General features: G+C 43.4%; 1 protein-coding gene across 7 annotated transcripts in view; it reads left to right on the top strand.

The window, feature by feature from the left end:
• IRAG2 (inositol 1,4,5-triphosphate receptor associated 2) overlaps nucleotides 1-18,090 on the top strand; it is a 76,508-nt gene that overhangs the window by 37,717 nt on the left and 20,701 nt on the right. For all 7 annotated transcript variants that reach the window (XM_081957778.1, XM_081957776.1, XM_081957777.1 and 4 more), the window contains exons 21-30: nucleotides 1,985-2,046; nucleotides 3,829-3,903; nucleotides 6,791-6,875; nucleotides 7,839-7,980; nucleotides 9,676-9,754; nucleotides 10,990-11,027; nucleotides 11,765-11,826; nucleotides 13,235-13,354; nucleotides 15,379-15,439; nucleotides 16,812-16,839. In XM_081957778.1, coding sequence (XP_081813904.1) covers nucleotides 1,985-2,046; nucleotides 3,829-3,903; nucleotides 6,791-6,875; nucleotides 7,839-7,980; nucleotides 9,676-9,754; nucleotides 10,990-11,027; nucleotides 11,765-11,826; nucleotides 13,235-13,354; nucleotides 15,379-15,439; nucleotides 16,812-16,839 — 752 coding nt within the window. The remainder of the gene's footprint in view (nucleotides 1-1,984; nucleotides 2,047-3,828; nucleotides 3,904-6,790; nucleotides 6,876-7,838; nucleotides 7,981-9,675; nucleotides 9,755-10,989; nucleotides 11,028-11,764; nucleotides 11,827-13,234; nucleotides 13,355-15,378; nucleotides 15,440-16,811; nucleotides 16,840-18,090) is intronic.

The following is an 18,090-nucleotide window of genomic DNA, read 5'->3' as shown; positions in this document are numbered from 1 at the left end:
CCTGTGCATTTCGTTTCTCTTGCCTAAATGTATATAGCTCAGGGGTGTCCAAACTTGGGAACTTTAAGACTTGTGGACAAGTCTTAAAGTTCCCAAGTTTGGACACCCCAGATATAGCTACTTTTCAACTTATAACCATTCTTTTAGTGACTAAGTTACAAAGCTACCATGGCACTGAAAAAAGTGACACGGTTGTTTCCCATACTTATGACCATTGCAGCATCCCCGTGGTCCCATGATTAACACTCAGATGCTTTACAACTGACTCACATTTACGACGGTTGCAGTGTCCCTGGGTCTTGTGATCTCCTTTTGCAACCTTCTGACAAGCCAAGTCCATTGGGAATCCAGATTCACTTAACAACCGGGTTACTAATTTAACAACCATGGTGACAAACACATTTTATCATATGTGGTGGACTTGTGTCAAAGCCCCCCCCCCCCAAAAAAAAATGGGCAAAGAGACACAGGTGGCTAGGAAAGTTGATAGGAAACATGTAGATTTTTTTTTATTAAATAATTTTTATTGAACGTTTAAATCTTTAAAAACAGAAAGAAAAACACAACAAGAAAAAACAAAACACAAAACATACATCACAATATAAAGTAATTATACAGCCTTCTGTATCGGCTTTCATGTTTAGCCTTTATAGTTCTCCATTCTGCATTGCTTTCCTATTGCTTTTACCTTGTCCTATAATATAACAACAGTAATACTAACACTTAAAATAATAATATTTATATCACCATATATTTACATTCTCTATTTTCTGTTTTGGCTTCTGCTTTCTAGCCACTTATAAATGCTATTCCACATTTTATAGAAATCCAATTCTCTTTATTTTAGTTCTATTGTCATTTTGTCCATCTCTGAACATTCGAGTACTTTTCTAATTATTGTTTCATCTGCGGGTGTATTGATTTTTTTCCCAGTTTTGTGCAAAAGCCATCCTAGCTCCAGTGAGTATGTGTATGATTATGCATTGAAATTGTTTAACCCATTTTTTGGTCTAATAGTCCTAATAAGAATGCTTCTGGTTTCAGTTCTATTTTTTGTTCCGTAATTTCTTCCAGCCATTTCTGAATTTTGCACCAGTATTTCCTTGTGATGGGGCACGTCCACCACATATGGTAGAATGTGCCAGACTTGTGGCTACATCTCCAACATTTGGGGGATAAATTTGGGTATATTTTGGCCAATATCGCTGGAGGCAAATGCCATCTATAAAATATTTTATAGAGGTTTTCTTTGTAAGCTACTGCCATCGTAAATTTATAATTTCTTTCCCATAATTTATCCCATTTTTCTAACTCTATATTATGGCTCAAATTTCTTCCCCAACTAATCATGTAGGAAACATGTAGATTTTAACCCCAATTAAAATACCTATTTTTATATTAGGTATAATAGCAGAAAAAAAATTGGTAAGAAAAGTATGTATTTAACATTGCATGTCTTAACAGCAGCGAGGATATTTGCACAATACCGGAAAAATGAAGATATACCCCCAGATGAAGAGATAGTCAGGAAGATACTAGATTGCGCAGAAATGGATAGGTTGACATTGAAAATTAAACAGAAAGAAGATGTAGAATATTATCAAACATAGAATTTATTTTACCAATGGTTGGAAAAAAGAGGTGGAGATTAAGAACGTAAATTTGTATTGTTAAGAAAACTAAATTCCCAGAAAACTCGATATTTATTAAGCACTAAGAAATGTATTTTAATAGAAACTCAGTTTAAAAAAATTTAAAAGAAAAGTGGCAAGAAAGTCATAAAATGGGGCAAAACTCATTTAACAAATTTCTCACTTGGCAGCATGCATTTCGGGCTCCACGGTGGTCATACGTGGAGGACTACCTCTATTAGATGGGGTCTTCCTTATCTGGAATATTCGTTTATTTAATATATTTTTGTTAGATGAGATTGGGAAAGTTATGGTTTATAGATACTCATCAACTATTGTCTAATGTTTTGTAGCTGCTCTGGAGTCCCTCAAGGAGAAGTATTTAAGAAGACTGTTCTGTGGTGTACTTTGTCAGGTAGGTAAAGGTAAAGGTTCCCCTCGCACATATGTGTCAATCCAATGGTGGCTAGCCTTTTTCTAAAGGTGTGCAAAAAATTGTGTTCGCGTGCAAATCCCCCCATGCGCATGCGTGCATGACCTCCGTTCAGGAAAGCCTCCAGAGCCTGGGGAGGGAGAAAAATGGCCCAATAGCCCGCCCGGAAGTTCGGGAACGAACTTCCCAAAGTCACCTAGCTGGCCTCTAGGCCTAAGGTAGGACTAGAACTCAACATTCTCACAGACTCTAGCCTGGTGCCTTAATCACTAGACCAGGCTGGCTCTAATGTCTTGGTTTTTCTGCATTCTGTCATTGTATAATAACGATTTATTAAACTTGTATTTTGCTGAATTCTCAGAGTCTGGGCAGCTCCTGACAATGAAAAGCATTACAATAAAATCAATAAAAGAGAAAAAAAAATAGATGATGTAAGTATCATGAAGCAAGAGCCAGGGTTATCGTTGTCATTGTCGTAGGGAAAAGAGTGCCATATGCCCTCACAGCTAAATGCAGTAATGAAGTTGGATACTATGTGGGTGATGCAGTGAAGCATGGGTGTTGTAATACCTTTATCCTAAATGCTTTTCCTTTAAAACTGGGCCTACTAATAATTGTCAGGCTGTGTTCTGAACTCGGCTTCTCCAAAACGCACGAGGCAGAGTCCTGATCCCGACAAAACCCCTTTTATTAAACGAATGTGAATTCCTCTCATTCACATCCAGCAAGGCTTGGCAAACAGTCTTTCAAAGGAATATTTAGGACTACAGACCTTATCTATCTTGGAAAGCTGCCATGTAAATATTTTCCAGATGAAGTGCTATGCAAGGAAAGACAGGGCACAGAGTCCCTGAGATTCACAGACAGATCTTCACACTCCTGAAACTAATCTAATGACCGAACAAACGAATTGTTTCCTGCAAAAGCCCACTCCCCTTTCGTTCCTCTTTTATCTCCTCTGGGAGGTGCCAATCACTTTCGACCTGTGACTTTACTCCCAAGTCTACCCTGATTTCCTAGCTGTTCTTTTCTTCTGGCAGCTCTGCGCATGCGCACACTGGGAACAGACTCCAGCTGTTCCTCTGCTGCACTGCTGTTTAGCTCCGAAGGCAGCTGATAACTGCAAGACGGCCTTGGCCCCATCTCTGCCTCTGATGCAGAGCCCTCGTCCGAGCCTTCCCCAGCCTCCAGGACTGGCCCATGCTCCTCCCAAACCTCCTCACTGTCTGACTCAGCTGCCAGCTCCACCAGCCACTGGCGGGCCACAACAGCCTATCATTTCCCAAATGGGACTGTGTCAGTTTATCTGGGGGATTGTCTCAGACACATTGTCTGGGATTTGGGCTCTCAGATTTAATGGCTGATGGCTAGCAACCCTCTTTTGAAGAAAAATGTTCTCAAAGGATAACTCTCTTTGGCTCCTAAGAGGGCTCTACTGCACAAACCGCAACCGAGATGATCAAATCTAGATGATCAAATCTAGAACAGCATCCTCTGTGCTGAATGAAAACATCAAGCAGGGTTTTCCCCAGCCCTAACACTGAGAGGTTATTTACGGCCTTTGGCATGCAAAACATGCATTTAACCTTTTGGGTTCTTGAAAAATACGTTTCTGGAGGAACCAAACTCTTATTTCTTCTTGGCTTCAGGCATTTAGCACTTGTCCTCTTAGGTAGCAGCTGTGCTTCCAAAACATACCTAGGTTTTCTTGGTAAACTGACTTTCCTTTCAACTGACCAGCGTGCTAACTTTCTGTTAAAACAGAGGTGTGCGTTTGATCGTGATGAGAGCCCTTCGCCCTGCTCAAACGTCAAGGGAGAGATAAGGACAGAAGAGAAGGTAAGCGCAAAGCAAGTTTTGGAAATGTAGGTTGGGAGAGAACTTGAAGAGGAACTGATCACCTGCGATGGTTGTGCTTGTAAAGTTGGGTGAGCAGAGAGGATAAAGAACTGAATGTCCCTATGCGCCAATGATGGTGAACCTTTTTGCCGTTGCGTGCCGAAAGCGTGCATGTGTGTTTGCGACAGCACACACATGCAATGTGGGAGCAACCCCCCCTGCGCATCTGCACGCGACTTCCTGCACTCCCGCTTTACACGCGCGACACCCCTGCGCCCCATTTTGGGCCTTCTGTATGTGGAAGCCCACTAATTTCTTAGCACATAACCCCCAGAGGTCATCTAATAGCCATTGGTCCCTGTGACTTCCAGGAATTGGTCCCTTTTCTGGAGCCAGCCAAGCTGGCAGCCAGCAGTACATAATGTTCCTTGTTTTTTAAATTAGCTTATACGACATGCAAGAGCAAATAATAAGGAACAAAGGGAAGGGGAAGGGAAGGGAGAAAAGTGTAGGAAAGAAGGGAAAAAAGAAAATAAAAAAGGCATTGACTTCCAACTCTCTCTGGTGCATTAGAATAAGACATCAAACCTCAACTTTTTACTTTTCCATAATCATGTATAAACTAGCCGTTTCTGTAACAACAAATCCGTCTAATCAGTAACACCCAAAATCAAGGTTCCATTTTTTTCCTACCTCGAGCACAAAGCCCCAGAAGCTGTTTCCAAGTAGAAACAAAAGTACACAGGTTCTTTTCTTTGATCGAAACGGTCCATTTAGCCACCTCTCCTAACTCCCATCAGCTTTTGCAGCAAATTCGTCCACGTTGGGAATCAAAGCGTCCTTCCAATGTTGTACATAACGTAATCTTGCTGCCGTCCACATATACAACACCAGAGTTCCAAATTGTTTTCCCAAGGTTTTTTTTTCCCGTAGGTACATTATGTTCCTACGATGCTGACTTAGTTCAATAACTAGCCCCCGCGTGAGGCAATAGAGCAGGGGTGTCAAACTCAATTTCATTGAGGGCCACATCAGAGTTGGGTACAGGGGTGAGTTGCTCCCAGCATTACTGTTGGTTTGGTGCATGCAAAAATTTTGCTACGCGTGCGCACTTTTGTACAAAAATAGGTTTGCTCGCGCGCGCAAAACATTTTAAAAAGAAAAACAAATAAATGTGTGCAATTACAATTGTTCTGCGCATGTGCAGAACCGAAAATCAAGACGGCGGGCCCCTAAAAAGAGAGAGAAAGAGAGAGAGAGAGAGGAAGAAAGGAAGGAAGAAGAAGGGAGGGAGAAAGGAAGGAAAGAAAGAAAAACAGAGAGAGAGAGAAATGAAGGAAAAAGAAAGAGAGAAAGAAGAGAAAGAGAAAGAAAGGAGAGAGAAAGAAAGAAGAAAGGAAGGAGAGAGAAAGGGAGGGAGGGAGAAGAAGGGAGGGAGGAAAAAAAAGAAAGAGAAAGAAAGAGTCAGGAAGGAAGAACAGAAAGAAAGAAAGGAAGAAAGAAAGAAAGGGTGGGAGGGAGAAGAAGGGAGGGAGGAAAGAAAAGAGAGAGAAAGAGTCAGGAAGGAAGAACGGAAAGAAAGAAGAAAAAGAAAGAAAGAGAGAGAAAGAAAGAAGAAAGAAAGAAAGAAAGAAAGAAAGAAAGAAAGAAAGAAAGAAAGAAAGAAAGAAAGAAAGAAAGAAAGAAAGAAAGAAAGAAAGAAAGAACTGGTTCGGGGACATGGCAGCCCCATAGGAGAACCGGTTCGGGGGCGGGTCGGACCGGTTTGGCTGAACCAGTAGTGGTTTGGCGGCCTGGGTCACTGGAACCGGCAGCGACCCAGGTTGCCAAACCACTACCAGTTCGGCTGAATTGGTAGGAACCCACCTCTGGTTGTGTATCACCTTGGGGGGCCAAAGTGTGTGTGGGCAGGGTGATCTGATGTCACGCAAATCGGGGTTGCCTTGGCGGCCCAAGCACTCTGCCGGCGAAAACAGGCTCCCGAGCTCTGTTTTCAGCTGCGATGGCCTCCTGCAACCCTCTGCCAGCGAAAACGGAGCTCAGGAGGGCCGCACCTGGCAGAGGCACCGCACGCCGGTTCTTTGCTGTCTCCAGGTAGGCCCCGCGGACCAGATTGAAGCACCCCATGGGCTAGATCCGGCCTCCGGGCCTCGAGTTTGACACCCCTGCAATAGAGGATGAGTATTGGCAGTTTTGAACTTGTAGTGCTGAAGTCGACTCCATAAGAAAAATTGTGGGCAGCCAAGAAAACAAACCAATGGATCATCGAACACATCAGCTCAGAGGTCACTTGAGGCATAAATGCCCAGGCACAAATTACAGAGTGTGCTCAATTAACTATCCTCCTTCGTCGACTGTTTGATGTTCCAGTCTTCAGAGAAAGAAAGAAAAAAGAAAAACCAGTTGCCTCTTGAAAAAGCACCTTTGGGACACCTGGATGACTGACCTTAAACAGCTTGTCTCAGCACTTGCCCACTGCCGCGATCACAATTAGGGTGCCCGGCAACTTATACGAGATGTCAACTGCCAAACATCCAAATTTTGATCACATAACCACAGAGATGCTGCAACGTTCATAAGGGGGAAAATCTGTCAGAAGTCACTTTTTTGTGCCGTTGTAACTTCAAACAGCCACTAAACAAATTGTTAACAAATTGCTTATCCATTTTAACAACTCTCCCTTATTGCATTGATCCTTTCCTTATATTTCCATGTTTCTAACTTCTGTTTTTATTAGCTAACCATTGATCAAATAAATCCCATGTCAAGAAATATTCAGTTTCTTCCTTTTCCTTAATTATAAGTGCTAGTCTATCCATTTCTGCACAATTTACTTTCTGTAAAGTGCATTCTGGCTTCTTACTTTCAGTTCCTCTTCTTTAAATAGGAAACTTGTTGCTATCAAAGACTAGGAACCCAGCTGTCCTGTCCTTGGAGCACATGCTGGTCCACACAAGATATTTTACTGCTAGGTAAGATTAAAATATACCTTGGTTGCAAATGGATTGGGCTTAAAGCGTGTTTGGAGCTGCCGTCTTTCTATAAATCTTGGTGGGTGGGTGTGGAGTGCTGGCTTTGTTTCAGTAAGTGGAATGATTGGTTGTGTGGTTGTATCATGATTGGTAGATTGGTGCTGATTGGTGATGGCTGTGTGTCCGTTGTTGTTTCGTGTTGTAACGGCCTGGGTGGTGGGTGGGGCTCGTTTGTTGATTAGGGCTGGTTTCCAGATGTCTGGTAGGCAGGAGGTATCGTCACGTTTATTCATGTTGTGGGGGTGTTTCTCTATTTCGATAGCTTCCATAATTATTCTCTTGTTGAAGTGTTCAGTTTTGGAGATTAACCTGGTTCCTTCATGGAATTCATTAATTAATGAATTAATAATTAATTAAGATAATTAAGATGGCGAGTGAGACCTCGCCAAAATGTTGCCAAGACAATCTCAATCTTACACGGGAAAAGACCCGAATACAACAAGACCAGCATGTATGTATGTATGTATGTATGTATGTATGTATGTATGTCCCACTGCCCCCTAGATTCGGGAACGACTAGCACATATGTGGAAGGGGAACCTTTACCTTTGTACGTAAAACTCTCAGATTGCAAAAACTATTTGAAATTGGCCACATGACTTACACCTTGGAGGATCAAACTGTACTTTGCAATATCCTAATTCAATTGTCCCAAAAGGAAACCCAAGAAGCTTCCTGGATGAGGAAAGAAACTTTTTCAAAGTAAATACCAAGAAAATCCAGATGCCCTTTAGGGGGAAAAACCATGTTTGAGATAACCAGGATCTGGATGATTGAGAATCTCCATAGACATCCCAACCCAATAGCCGTGATCTGCAGAATTCCAGATAAACAAAGCCACATTTTTTGGGCTTCCTCCTATTAATAATTCTGCCACCCTCTCCTTCTCTGTATCTTTAACAGAAGCATTGTGCCTTGATTCTCTGCAACTGGTTCAAAGACACTCTCTGCCCAGGACTGTTGGAAATTCTCAAATATTGTTGATATTTGGGAAACAAGGCTTAAGAAATGGAACCACCTCAGATGTGATATTGGATGAATACAAGTAAGATCAGAGACCCAGTTTTTAAAATGTTGCCTCTGCACACACAGCCATGGAGCTGGTTGATCCCATGAGAAACCCCCCCTCCTCCCATCTGTATTAACAACTGCTAAATTCTCCATCTTTTGATTTTATATTTTTTGTATATTTTTAAACAATTCTTCTGTTTTAATGCTTAATTTTATTGACTAAATTGTATATCACCCAGAGCCCCTCTCTGAGGAAGATGAGTAGTTAAGAAGTGTGCTATATATAGATATGGCTATATAAATATATGGATATGGGTATATGTTTATAAATACGTATATATGTGTAAATATATGTGTGTGCTTATATGTATATATGAGTGTATGTGTATACATATTTATATCAATCGATAGATATACGATAGATGTAGATATATTCACTCAACTGTAAACTTTTTATGATAGATTAGTTAGCAGAACTAATCTATCATAAAAAGTTTACAGTTGCAGAATGGTTTAAAAAAAACATTAAAAGTTTACAGTTGCATTCTAGGTAGAATGCACACACAGCCAGCACCAATCAGCACCAATCTACCAATCATGATACAACCACACAACCAATCATTCCACTTACTGAAACAAAGCCAGCACCCCATCCCCTCCCACCAAGATTTACAGAAAGACGGCAGCTCCGATCACATTTTAAGCCCACAGCTTGAAGATGGCAGGTGAGATCCTGCCGAAACGTTGCAAAGACAATCTCACTCCTACACGGGAAAAGACCCGAATACAACAAAACCAGCATGCATACATACATACATACATACATACATACATACATACATACATACATACTGTATGTATGTATGTATGTATGTATGTATGTATGTATGTGTATACATATTTTTATCTATCTATCTATCTATCTATCTATCTATCTATCTATCTATCTATCTACCTATCTAGATTCATTCATTCAACTGTAAACTTTTAATGATGGACTAGTTAATAGAACCAATAGCTTTGCCTGTCCTATCATCCACAGTAGCTCCGTCTTCAAGGTCATCTTTGGAGCTTAAGAAGACATTCATAAATGTGTCCAATATCTAACAGCCCATCTTTTTCTTTATAAAAAAGTAGGCAGTTCATGGGGACATTTCTAGTCATTACCCCTTAATTGGGCAACACTTGAGCCAAATATCTTTTACAAATGAACTTCTTTTTCATTTTTCATGGTTATAATTTCATACATAATTCTAATCTCCATTCTATAAATCTTAAGACATTGCTTATTTTGGGTCTTTCCTTTTTTTTGTTCCAACCATTGATAAAAAAATTTATCCCAGATGTTACAATATCCTGATTTGTCTTTGTTCTTCAATTCCCACGTCAGTCTATCCATTTCAGCACAAATCAGAATTTTCCTAATTACTTCCTCTTCTTGTGGAATTTCCTTGTTTTTCCAGTTTTAGCCAAAGACCATCCTTGCTGCCGGAATAATATGTATTATTAAAAAGATTATCCCCAGCTACAAGGATTACGGTTATACAGGTCCCCTGAAACTAGTAACAACTACTCGTTCTACTTTGCCTTATGCTGGTTTTCTGTTGCAGCTGGGGTTATATTCTTCGCTTGGGTAAAAGCTGTAGATAAAAATAACCCCCAGCGTTTCACTTTAGGGGAAGGGAAAGTTGTATAGCAGCCATATGCAAATATCGCTTTCTGCTGGCAGGTCTAATCACCATTCGGTTGGTAACCAGACAGATGCAGACCTCGTCTTGGGAATAAGGATGGAGGGCGACACTCCCAAGGTTAGTTTCATTTACTTGTTTCCAAGAAAAGGTTCCCTAGAAGAAGACCACTCAGTCAGAACCAGGGAAGTAGAATTATTTCCTTCTCTGCTGTTCTGTCCCCGAATAGTTATGTATGTATTTAATTTGTCAAACATGTATGAGAGAACAGGTATAAGTATAAACATGGACATGAACAAAGAAAATGAGTAGAAATGAATGGGGACAGTAGGACAGAGACCTTAGGAATGCTGGTGCGTGTATGCACGCCCCCTTTTACAGACCCGTTAGGAATGGGGTGAGGTCCACGGTAGACAGTTTGAGGTTGAAGCTGTGGGGGTTGTAACAACGGAGCCAAGTAGAGCATTCCAGGCGTTGACTGTTGCTGAAGTCGTATTTTCTGCAATCGAGTTTGGAGCGGTTTACCTTGAGTTTGTATCAATTGTTTGCCCATGTATTATTGAGGTTGAAGCTGAAGAAGTCATTAACAGGTAGGACAATTTTGTGTACTGTGCTTAGTTACAGTCCTGCAGTCATAAGTGGGAGGTGATGGGTGATAGGAACGATGAGAAGATTAATAGTAATAGGAATGCAGACTTAGTAAATAGTTTGACAGTGTTGAGGGAATTATTTGCTTAGCGGAGTGATGGCGTTCGGGGAAAAACTCTCCTTGTGTCTAGTTGTTCTGGTGTGCAGTGCCCTATAGCATCGTTTTGAGGGTAGGAGTTGAAACAATTTATGTCCAGGATGGGAGGCGTCTATAAATATTTTCACAGCCCTCTTTTTGACTCGTGCAGTATACAGGTCCTCAGTGGAAGGTAGGTTGGTAGTATTTATTGATTTGGTACACTGGTAGTGTATTGACTACATTATTAATACAATTTAAGAGTTGAGCAGGCTGGGCTGGAAGGCAGTGTTAAACATGTCATTAATTTGGAGTCATCACGCAGCACAAGAGATCCAACTCCAGCCCTCCATGAATTCTGTAGATATAGATCTAGTACCAATGTAACTTCGTTAATTGACCAGATTCTTGTGTATAGCTAGGCATAATAAACTCTTCTGTGCTTTGAACTCAACAAATGCTCCTGATTATTTATGCCTGACAATTTATACGGTCATCAAATCAGAAACTCAAGACAGTCTCAAGGAAATGTCCCTATAGCTCTTTTGTTGTTGTTGCATGTATAAAAATAAATGTTTCCAATGTTTTTAGTTTGGCTATAAATACCAAGATGTTTCATCTTTTTTTCAAGGAGAGTGATGCTGGAGCTTTAACAGACACCTTATTCAGGTGAGAGAAAAATCTTATCCATTTCATAATCCACCTTGTTTTTCTGCTATTGGATTATACACTCTGTTCTGACCCAGCCTTAGCAGAAGCAAGAAGCAGACTCCCTGTCACGAAAACCCTCTCTTAATTTACCTCTTGTGAATTAATTGCATTCACCCACTGAAAAGTCCAGGCAATAGTCCTTCAAAGGGTTAACTGCAGTAACAGACCTTATCAGTTCCTTGTGATAATTGTAAGACCAACCGTGTGCTCCCAGCCTAAAGGCTGCAAATTAAGTTCTGGCAAGCAGTCCTTGTGGCACGAAACACAATGAGCAAAAATCTTCAGAAATACGAACTGTTGTCTCCTACAACAACCACTCCCCTTTCCTTCTATTTATTCCCCAACCAGGGAGGGGCCATTCAGTGTCCACGTGTGCTTTGCTTCCCGAGTTGGCTCCTTGTCCTCCATTGTTCCCCTCTCCTAATTGCTCTGTGCATACGCGCATCTGGAACAGGCCCCAGCTGTTCTTCCTCATCACTCATCTCAGGCTCCAAAGGCAGTTGCCTCAGATGGCTGGGAAATGTCAGACAGCCCTGGTTCTATCTCTGCGTCCGACACAGAGCATCCATTAGAGCCTTCCCCAGACTCCAGAACTGGCCCAAGTTCCTCCCCAACCTCCTCATCTTCCGATTCTGCCACCAGCTCCGCTGGCAGCTGGCAGGCTACAACCCACTCGTCTCTCATTCTTTTCCCAGTGAACTAATTTCATCCGAAGAAACTTCTTTCTCTGCTGCAGAGGCCATTAAAGAATCGCAAGGTATGTTGAAAGTAAAAGTACAGATTAAGCGAAACCTGACTCAAAGCCACTAAATGTGGGAGGGACCTTGGAGCCCTGGTGGACAGTCATTTAAATATGAGCCAACAGTGTGCTGCAGCTGCCAAAAAGGCTAATACAATCCTCGGTATAAACAGAGGCATAGAATCAAAATCACGTGAAGTATTAGTACCACTTTATAAAGCCTTGGTAAGGCCACACCTGGAATCCTGCATCCAGTTTTGGTCACCGCATTACAGAAAATACGTTGAGACTTTGGGAACAAGTGCAGAGAAGAGCAACTAAGATGATTAAAGGCCTGGAGACTAAAACATACGGGGAATGGTTGCAGGATTTGGGTATGGCCAGTCGAGAGAAAAGAAGGACTACGAGGGGCCATGATAGCAGTCTTCCAGTATTTGAGGGGCCGCCACAAAGTAGAGGGGGAGTTAACTTTGTCTCCAAAGCACCAGAAGGCAGGACAAGAAACAATGAATGGAAACTAATCAAGGAAAGAAGCAACCTATAATTAAGAAGAAACTTCCTTTTCGGCACCAAGTGCCAAAAAGGGAGCACACACGCTCGTCGCGACTGCAACCCGGAAGAGGAGCTGCCAAGGAGGTATGCGTGCGCTGAAAAATGAACTTCCGGTTTCCGGTGTGCGCATACGCGCCAGCATGCTAGTCTTCTGGTTACTGGTGTGCATGTGTGTGCAATGATCAGCTGGCCGGCATGTATGCTCATGCTGGAAAACAGAAGACTAGCTCTTCCAGTTTCCAGCACACAAAGGCCAACGGATTCTCATGTGCTCATGCATGCCAGAAACCCAGAAGAGGAACGGGCAATGCCACAAGTGCCAGGCAGCCTGGCTACGCGTGCCACTTCATGTGCCATAGGTTCGCCATCACGGGTATGGGATCTCTTGCTTGAGCAGAGGGTTGGGCTAGAAGACCTCCAAAATCCCCTTCCCGCTCTATTCTGATTGCCTGATAGAGAGGAGTGGTAAGTTAGAGCAAAGAACATTTTGAATTTTTGTGGGCTTCTGCAGCAAACGGCCACAACCCCAGAATGAGAACTCACGATGAGTGATATCGTCAAAAAGAAATGTCGGCCGTGATCGTTCAATTTTCTGATCATCTACAGATTACAGTGGGAATCCAGGTCTGGTTTTTCCTGCACCCGTAAAACTACATATTTTTTTACCTAACTAACTATTTTCCTTCCTTCGCAACCAAAGAATTTGGGTGGTGAACGGAGAGAGGCTCAGATGGTTGAAAGCCATCAAGTTATGTCCGCTTAATAGAAGACGGGTTTTTCCTCTATTTGAAATGCATGAAAATCTTTAAGCACCCAAGGGATCTGAGCCGCCTGTCATATTCGCAATTTCCCCCCTCGTCTTCTGCCTTTATAGATGCAGACTCTACACTACTGGAACCGGAGGGGAAAACAGAGCTCTCTACTTTACCGTTGCAGGAAGCAACTGTTGCTTCAAAAGAGGAAGCTATAGAAGATGCCTCCGGCAACAAGACTGGTATTGTTTGTTACTCTTTTTTCAGATACATGGAACTCTTGGCAAGAAGGAAGTTAGTGAAACCACAAGCATTCCTTGGATTGGGATAAAGCCAAACTGGGCAGGGTTCACGCCTTGCCTTAAGCCATGCCCCTTACAAGTCACATTGATTGACTTAACAGATCACGCTAACGCAGGCGTGTCAAAATCAAGGCCTGGGGGCCAGATTCGGCCCGCGGGGTACTTAGATCAGGCTTGCGGGGGGCACCTTAGAAATAGCGAAGGGCTAGACCCGCAGGGCCTAGCTCCGTTTTCGCTGGCAGAGGGTTGCAGGAAGGCATCGCAGCCGAAAACGGAGCTCGGGAGCTCGTTTTTGCTGGCAAAGCACTCAGGCCACCACATGCCTCACCAACACAAGTGACATCATGCTGGCTACACCCCCCACCTTGCCCCCCCCCAAGGTCAAACACAACCCCGATGTTGTGTTTCAATGAAATCGAATTTAGTGCCCTGCGCTAAAGGCAAGCAGACTTTCTTGGTTTTTTTCCTTGAAAACGTTTCACTTCTCATCCAAGAAGCTTCTTCACTTCTGATTGAATGGTGGGAAGTGGATGGATGTGCTGTGTTTCGCCCAAAATAATTCATGTCCTGAAAATAAAGCCACGCCACATTTTTCGGGTGGGCAAAAATATAAACCCTCCCCCGAAAATAAGCTGCCTGGACAAACCCCTCCCCCTCTGGTCAGGTAGAGCGCCGCTCACCGACTTAGCGGTATCTCGAAGGCACCAAGCTGCGGGAAAGGTCTCGCGTTGCTTGGCACCTTCGGGATACCGCTAGGTTGGTGAGTGGTGCTGTGCCCAGCTGAAAAGGGGAGTTGCCGAGCGGCTGCTCTCTTGCGAGTGGGCTCCTGAAAAGCCGGGCACAGCCTCTGGGTCGAACGGCTGTGTTGTGCTGTCACAGCAGCATAACACAGCAGCCATGAAGTGACCATGCTCACGAGCAGCCACCCAGCAAACCCCCTTTCCAGCCGGGCGCAGTGCCATTCATTGACCTAGGGGTATTGCCAAGCCGCGTGAGCACCTGTTCTCTGCTCCCCCCTCCCGCTCCTGCGGCTTGGCGCCTTCGGAATGCCTCTAGGTCAGTGAACGGGGCTCTGCACAGCTGGAGAGGGGAGTTGCGTGAGCGGCTTTTCCGCTCCCCGCTCGTGCGCCTCCCAGCCTCACGATGCCCCAGCCCAACTCTCCCTGCAGAGCCAGGGCACCTCCTCTGCCACCGCCGCCAAGAAGAAGCTTCTTGGATAAGAAGAGAAATGTTTTGAATGAAAAAACCCAAGAAGGTCCATTTGCCTTTTGGAAAAAGCACCTTTGGGACATCCTCTTAAATAATTCCCCCCCTCCAGGGGTAAAATGCTACCTGTTCGGACCGCTTTGCCTGAACCAGTAGTAAAAATAATGCTACCGGTTCGGGCGAACCAGTAGTTCCGACGATCATCTGTGCGACAATCATCTGTGCCGCGCGATTTATATTCGCTAGAAAGCAGGAAATCCTCCTTTCTAGCGAATGTCATTCATGCGACACAGCTGTTCCCCCCCCCTCGCTGTTCTACTTATCTTTGCAGACTCAGAAAAGGCTTTTTAGCCCTCCTTTTTCAGTGCTGCTGAAATAATCCCCCCAAATGGGGATTACAACAATGTGCCCAAGGTAGCACCTGTGGTGCGCCTGCATGCGAAGCGCGGGTTTGGTGCGCATGCACGTGTGAAGCAAACCGGTAGCGAACTAACTGGTAGCAGACTTCAGAGCATTTCACCCCTTCCCCCCTCCCCTCCCCTAAAGTTGTAGTCTTTCAAGGCCCCAAGGAAATCTGTAAGAATAAGTAACAATACTCAGGAACCAAACAGTCTGGTCTGGCTGCGTTGGTCTGATGTGAGCTTTCTGGGAGGGTTTTTTTTTTTTTTTTTTAAGTTTTCCACTCATGCAAAGGAGCCCTAGAAAAGCATCGGCGGAAGACAACCTGCTCAATGCTTAAGACTCCTCTTCTTTGGCAGGTGGTGCATCTTTATGTCAGGATTTGTCAAGCAGCTTCGTATGCCAAAAGAACCAGGATAAGTGAGTATCTGGTTTCAGATACTGGGGGGGGGGGGGGGGGGGGGGATCAAGATGGGGATTACAACAATGTGCCCAATTTTTAGCCTGGTTTTTTTCCCCTGTGTGTTGGAGTCTTGTTTTTGCGCTCTTCTAGATGCCACCTTGTCACGTCCTATGCATGCTCATGTTCAGGTTCTATGAATGCAGAGAATATCAAGCTTGCCCCATCTTCTCGACCCCCTGGTAGACCAAGCCTCTCTTTTATCTGGAATATTTGTAGGAAATATAGGTACCGTGTTTGTGGACTTCTGGGAGGCCCATTTTCTGCCCTCTCAGAGCCTCTGCGCAGGCTCTGCACTTACCTGGCATGATGATCGGGCCGCGTGGAGACTCCTGGGAGGGCAAGGTAGGTTGGGTGGGGCCAGCCAGTCCTTGCAACTACCACTTCAGTGAACCGGATATAAAGTTAACATCTGGTTCGCTTGAACTGGTGCAAGCTGGCTGAGTCCCACCCCTGAATTGAGCCCAATGTTTACGTTGCTAAGTGAGTTAACAGAGTTTGTCCCATTTTTATGCCCTTGCCACAACTGTTAAGCGAATCACTGCAGTTGTTAAGTTAGCGTAACCGTCAGGCGCCGGGGAAGCCAGGAGATTCAGGCAGTTCAAATGAGTATAAAGATTTATTGCAAGTTCAAGCTCTAGCTCTCTACAAGAATCTGAGCTACTAACCGGTCAAGGGAAAATCATGGGAGTTAAGGTAGATTAGACTTAGAATTTTTGTGAGCACTCAAGGACTCATGACTGAGGATTTGAGACCAGAGAGCCACATGACCGGGTGAGCTCCTGTCCTCGTCCCAGCTCCTGCCAACCTAGCAGTTCAAAAGCATGCATATGCGAGTAGATGAATAAGTACCATTACAGTGAGAATATAACAGTGCTCCATGATGTCACGCTGGCCACATGTCCATGGAAATGTCTTTGGACAGCGCTGGCTCAGTGGCCTTGAAATGGAGAGGAGCATCATCCTCTAGAGTCAACAATTAGGGGAGTAAAATCTGCAGGGACTTCTTTTTTTTAATTTTCCTCTAAAACGCCATATTCTGTGCTTTAGTTGATGTGCCATTCTGGGTCAGTTCAACTAAAACATTGGCAGTTTGTCCTCTGCCTGATGGCATTAGGATTTTTCTGCAGATGTTCCCTTAGAGTACACTTCGTTCCATCTTGTGAGGTCTTCAAATCCCTTGAGATGTTGGTGGTGCTGGGACTCCAGACCTTTTGGCCAGAATGGTTGTCAAATTAGGAATTTGGAGAATTGCAGTTTATCTGCGAGGGTCTTAGGAAAGGATATTTCAGGTCTGTGTCTCTACTAATATTCTCTCTTTTCTCATTTCAGTGCATCTCCCAACGAGAAAGAAGTGGAGGTAAGCAAAGGTGTATTTGCTAGTTTTTCTATCTCCTCTTGGTATATCTTCCTACTTTTTTAGCTGTGTTTCCAGGAGAGCGGGGAGAGGCAGCAGGAATTTGGGTGTGAAGAGTCCATGCTTTTAGTTTGAGCATCTGCCAGTATTTCCTAAGACAAGGTAGCAGGTTAGGTAAAGGTAAAGTTTCCCCTCGCACATATATGCTAGTCCTTCCCGACTCTAGGGGCGGTGCTCATCGCCGTTTCAAAGCCGAAGAGCCAGCGCTGTCCGAAGACGTTTCCGTGGTCATGTGGCCGGCATGACTAGACGTCGAAGGCGCACAGGACACTGTTACCTTCCCACCAAAGGGGGATCCTATTTTTCTACTTGCATTTTGTACATGCTTTGGAACTGCTAGGTTGGTAGAAGCTGGGACAAGTAACGGGAGCTCACTCCGTTATGCGGCGCTAGGGATTCGAACCGCTGAACTACCTACCATTCCTATCGACAAGCTCAGCATCTTAGCCACTGAGCCACTGCGACCCTAAATTAGGACCTGGTTAATTAATTGGAGAGTTAGGGCCTGGTTAGGCAGGTTAGGACCTGGTTAATTGGAAAGAGGATGTTAATTTGAGCTTCCTTGCTCCATCTACCTAAATCCTATGTCCGTGTGATACTTTCATCATTTTGAAGTAGTTTTGGGCCATTGGGATTCATGATCTAACCAACAGAAACACCGTAGGAATAACATTTGTGCTTGAATGTACGATGTACAACAATGAACATAAGCATACTTGATGGAGGATTGGCGGGACTATGCATAATCGAAAGTAGTCATGTATAAACATAAACAGTTGGAAAATTCTTTTACACTGTAAAAATAATCAGAATGAGATAAGTCATTACATAAAGGTATATTGTTATTAAATAGACAATCAAGGATGCAAGGGAATTAGGTTTGCTGAAAAGAAAGAAATATTAACTGTGATTGAATATATGATGTACAATGAAAGTGAGGTACTTAGTTATACTAGACGGAAATGTTGTGATTGTATACGTAATTGAAAATATGGATGCACAAATGCTTGTAACCAAACGACATGCTGTAGGTAATGGATGAGAGTTTGATATGTTGTCTTTTATGTTTCAAAATTTAAATTTTTTTTTAAAAAAATTAAAAAAAGAAATACCGTATTTTTCAGAGTATAAGACGCACCTTTTCCCCTCAAAAAAAGAGGTTGAAAATCTGGGTACATCTTATACACTGAATAC

The sequence above is a fragment of the Natrix helvetica genome (assembly GCF_964273705.1).
Source record: "Natrix helvetica genome assembly, chromosome: 6".
NCBI lineage: Eukaryota > Metazoa > Chordata > Lepidosauria > Squamata > Natricidae > Natrix > Natrix helvetica.
The sequence above is the reverse complement of the archived record's forward strand: the minus strand, read 5'-3'. Positions and strand labels throughout refer to the sequence as shown.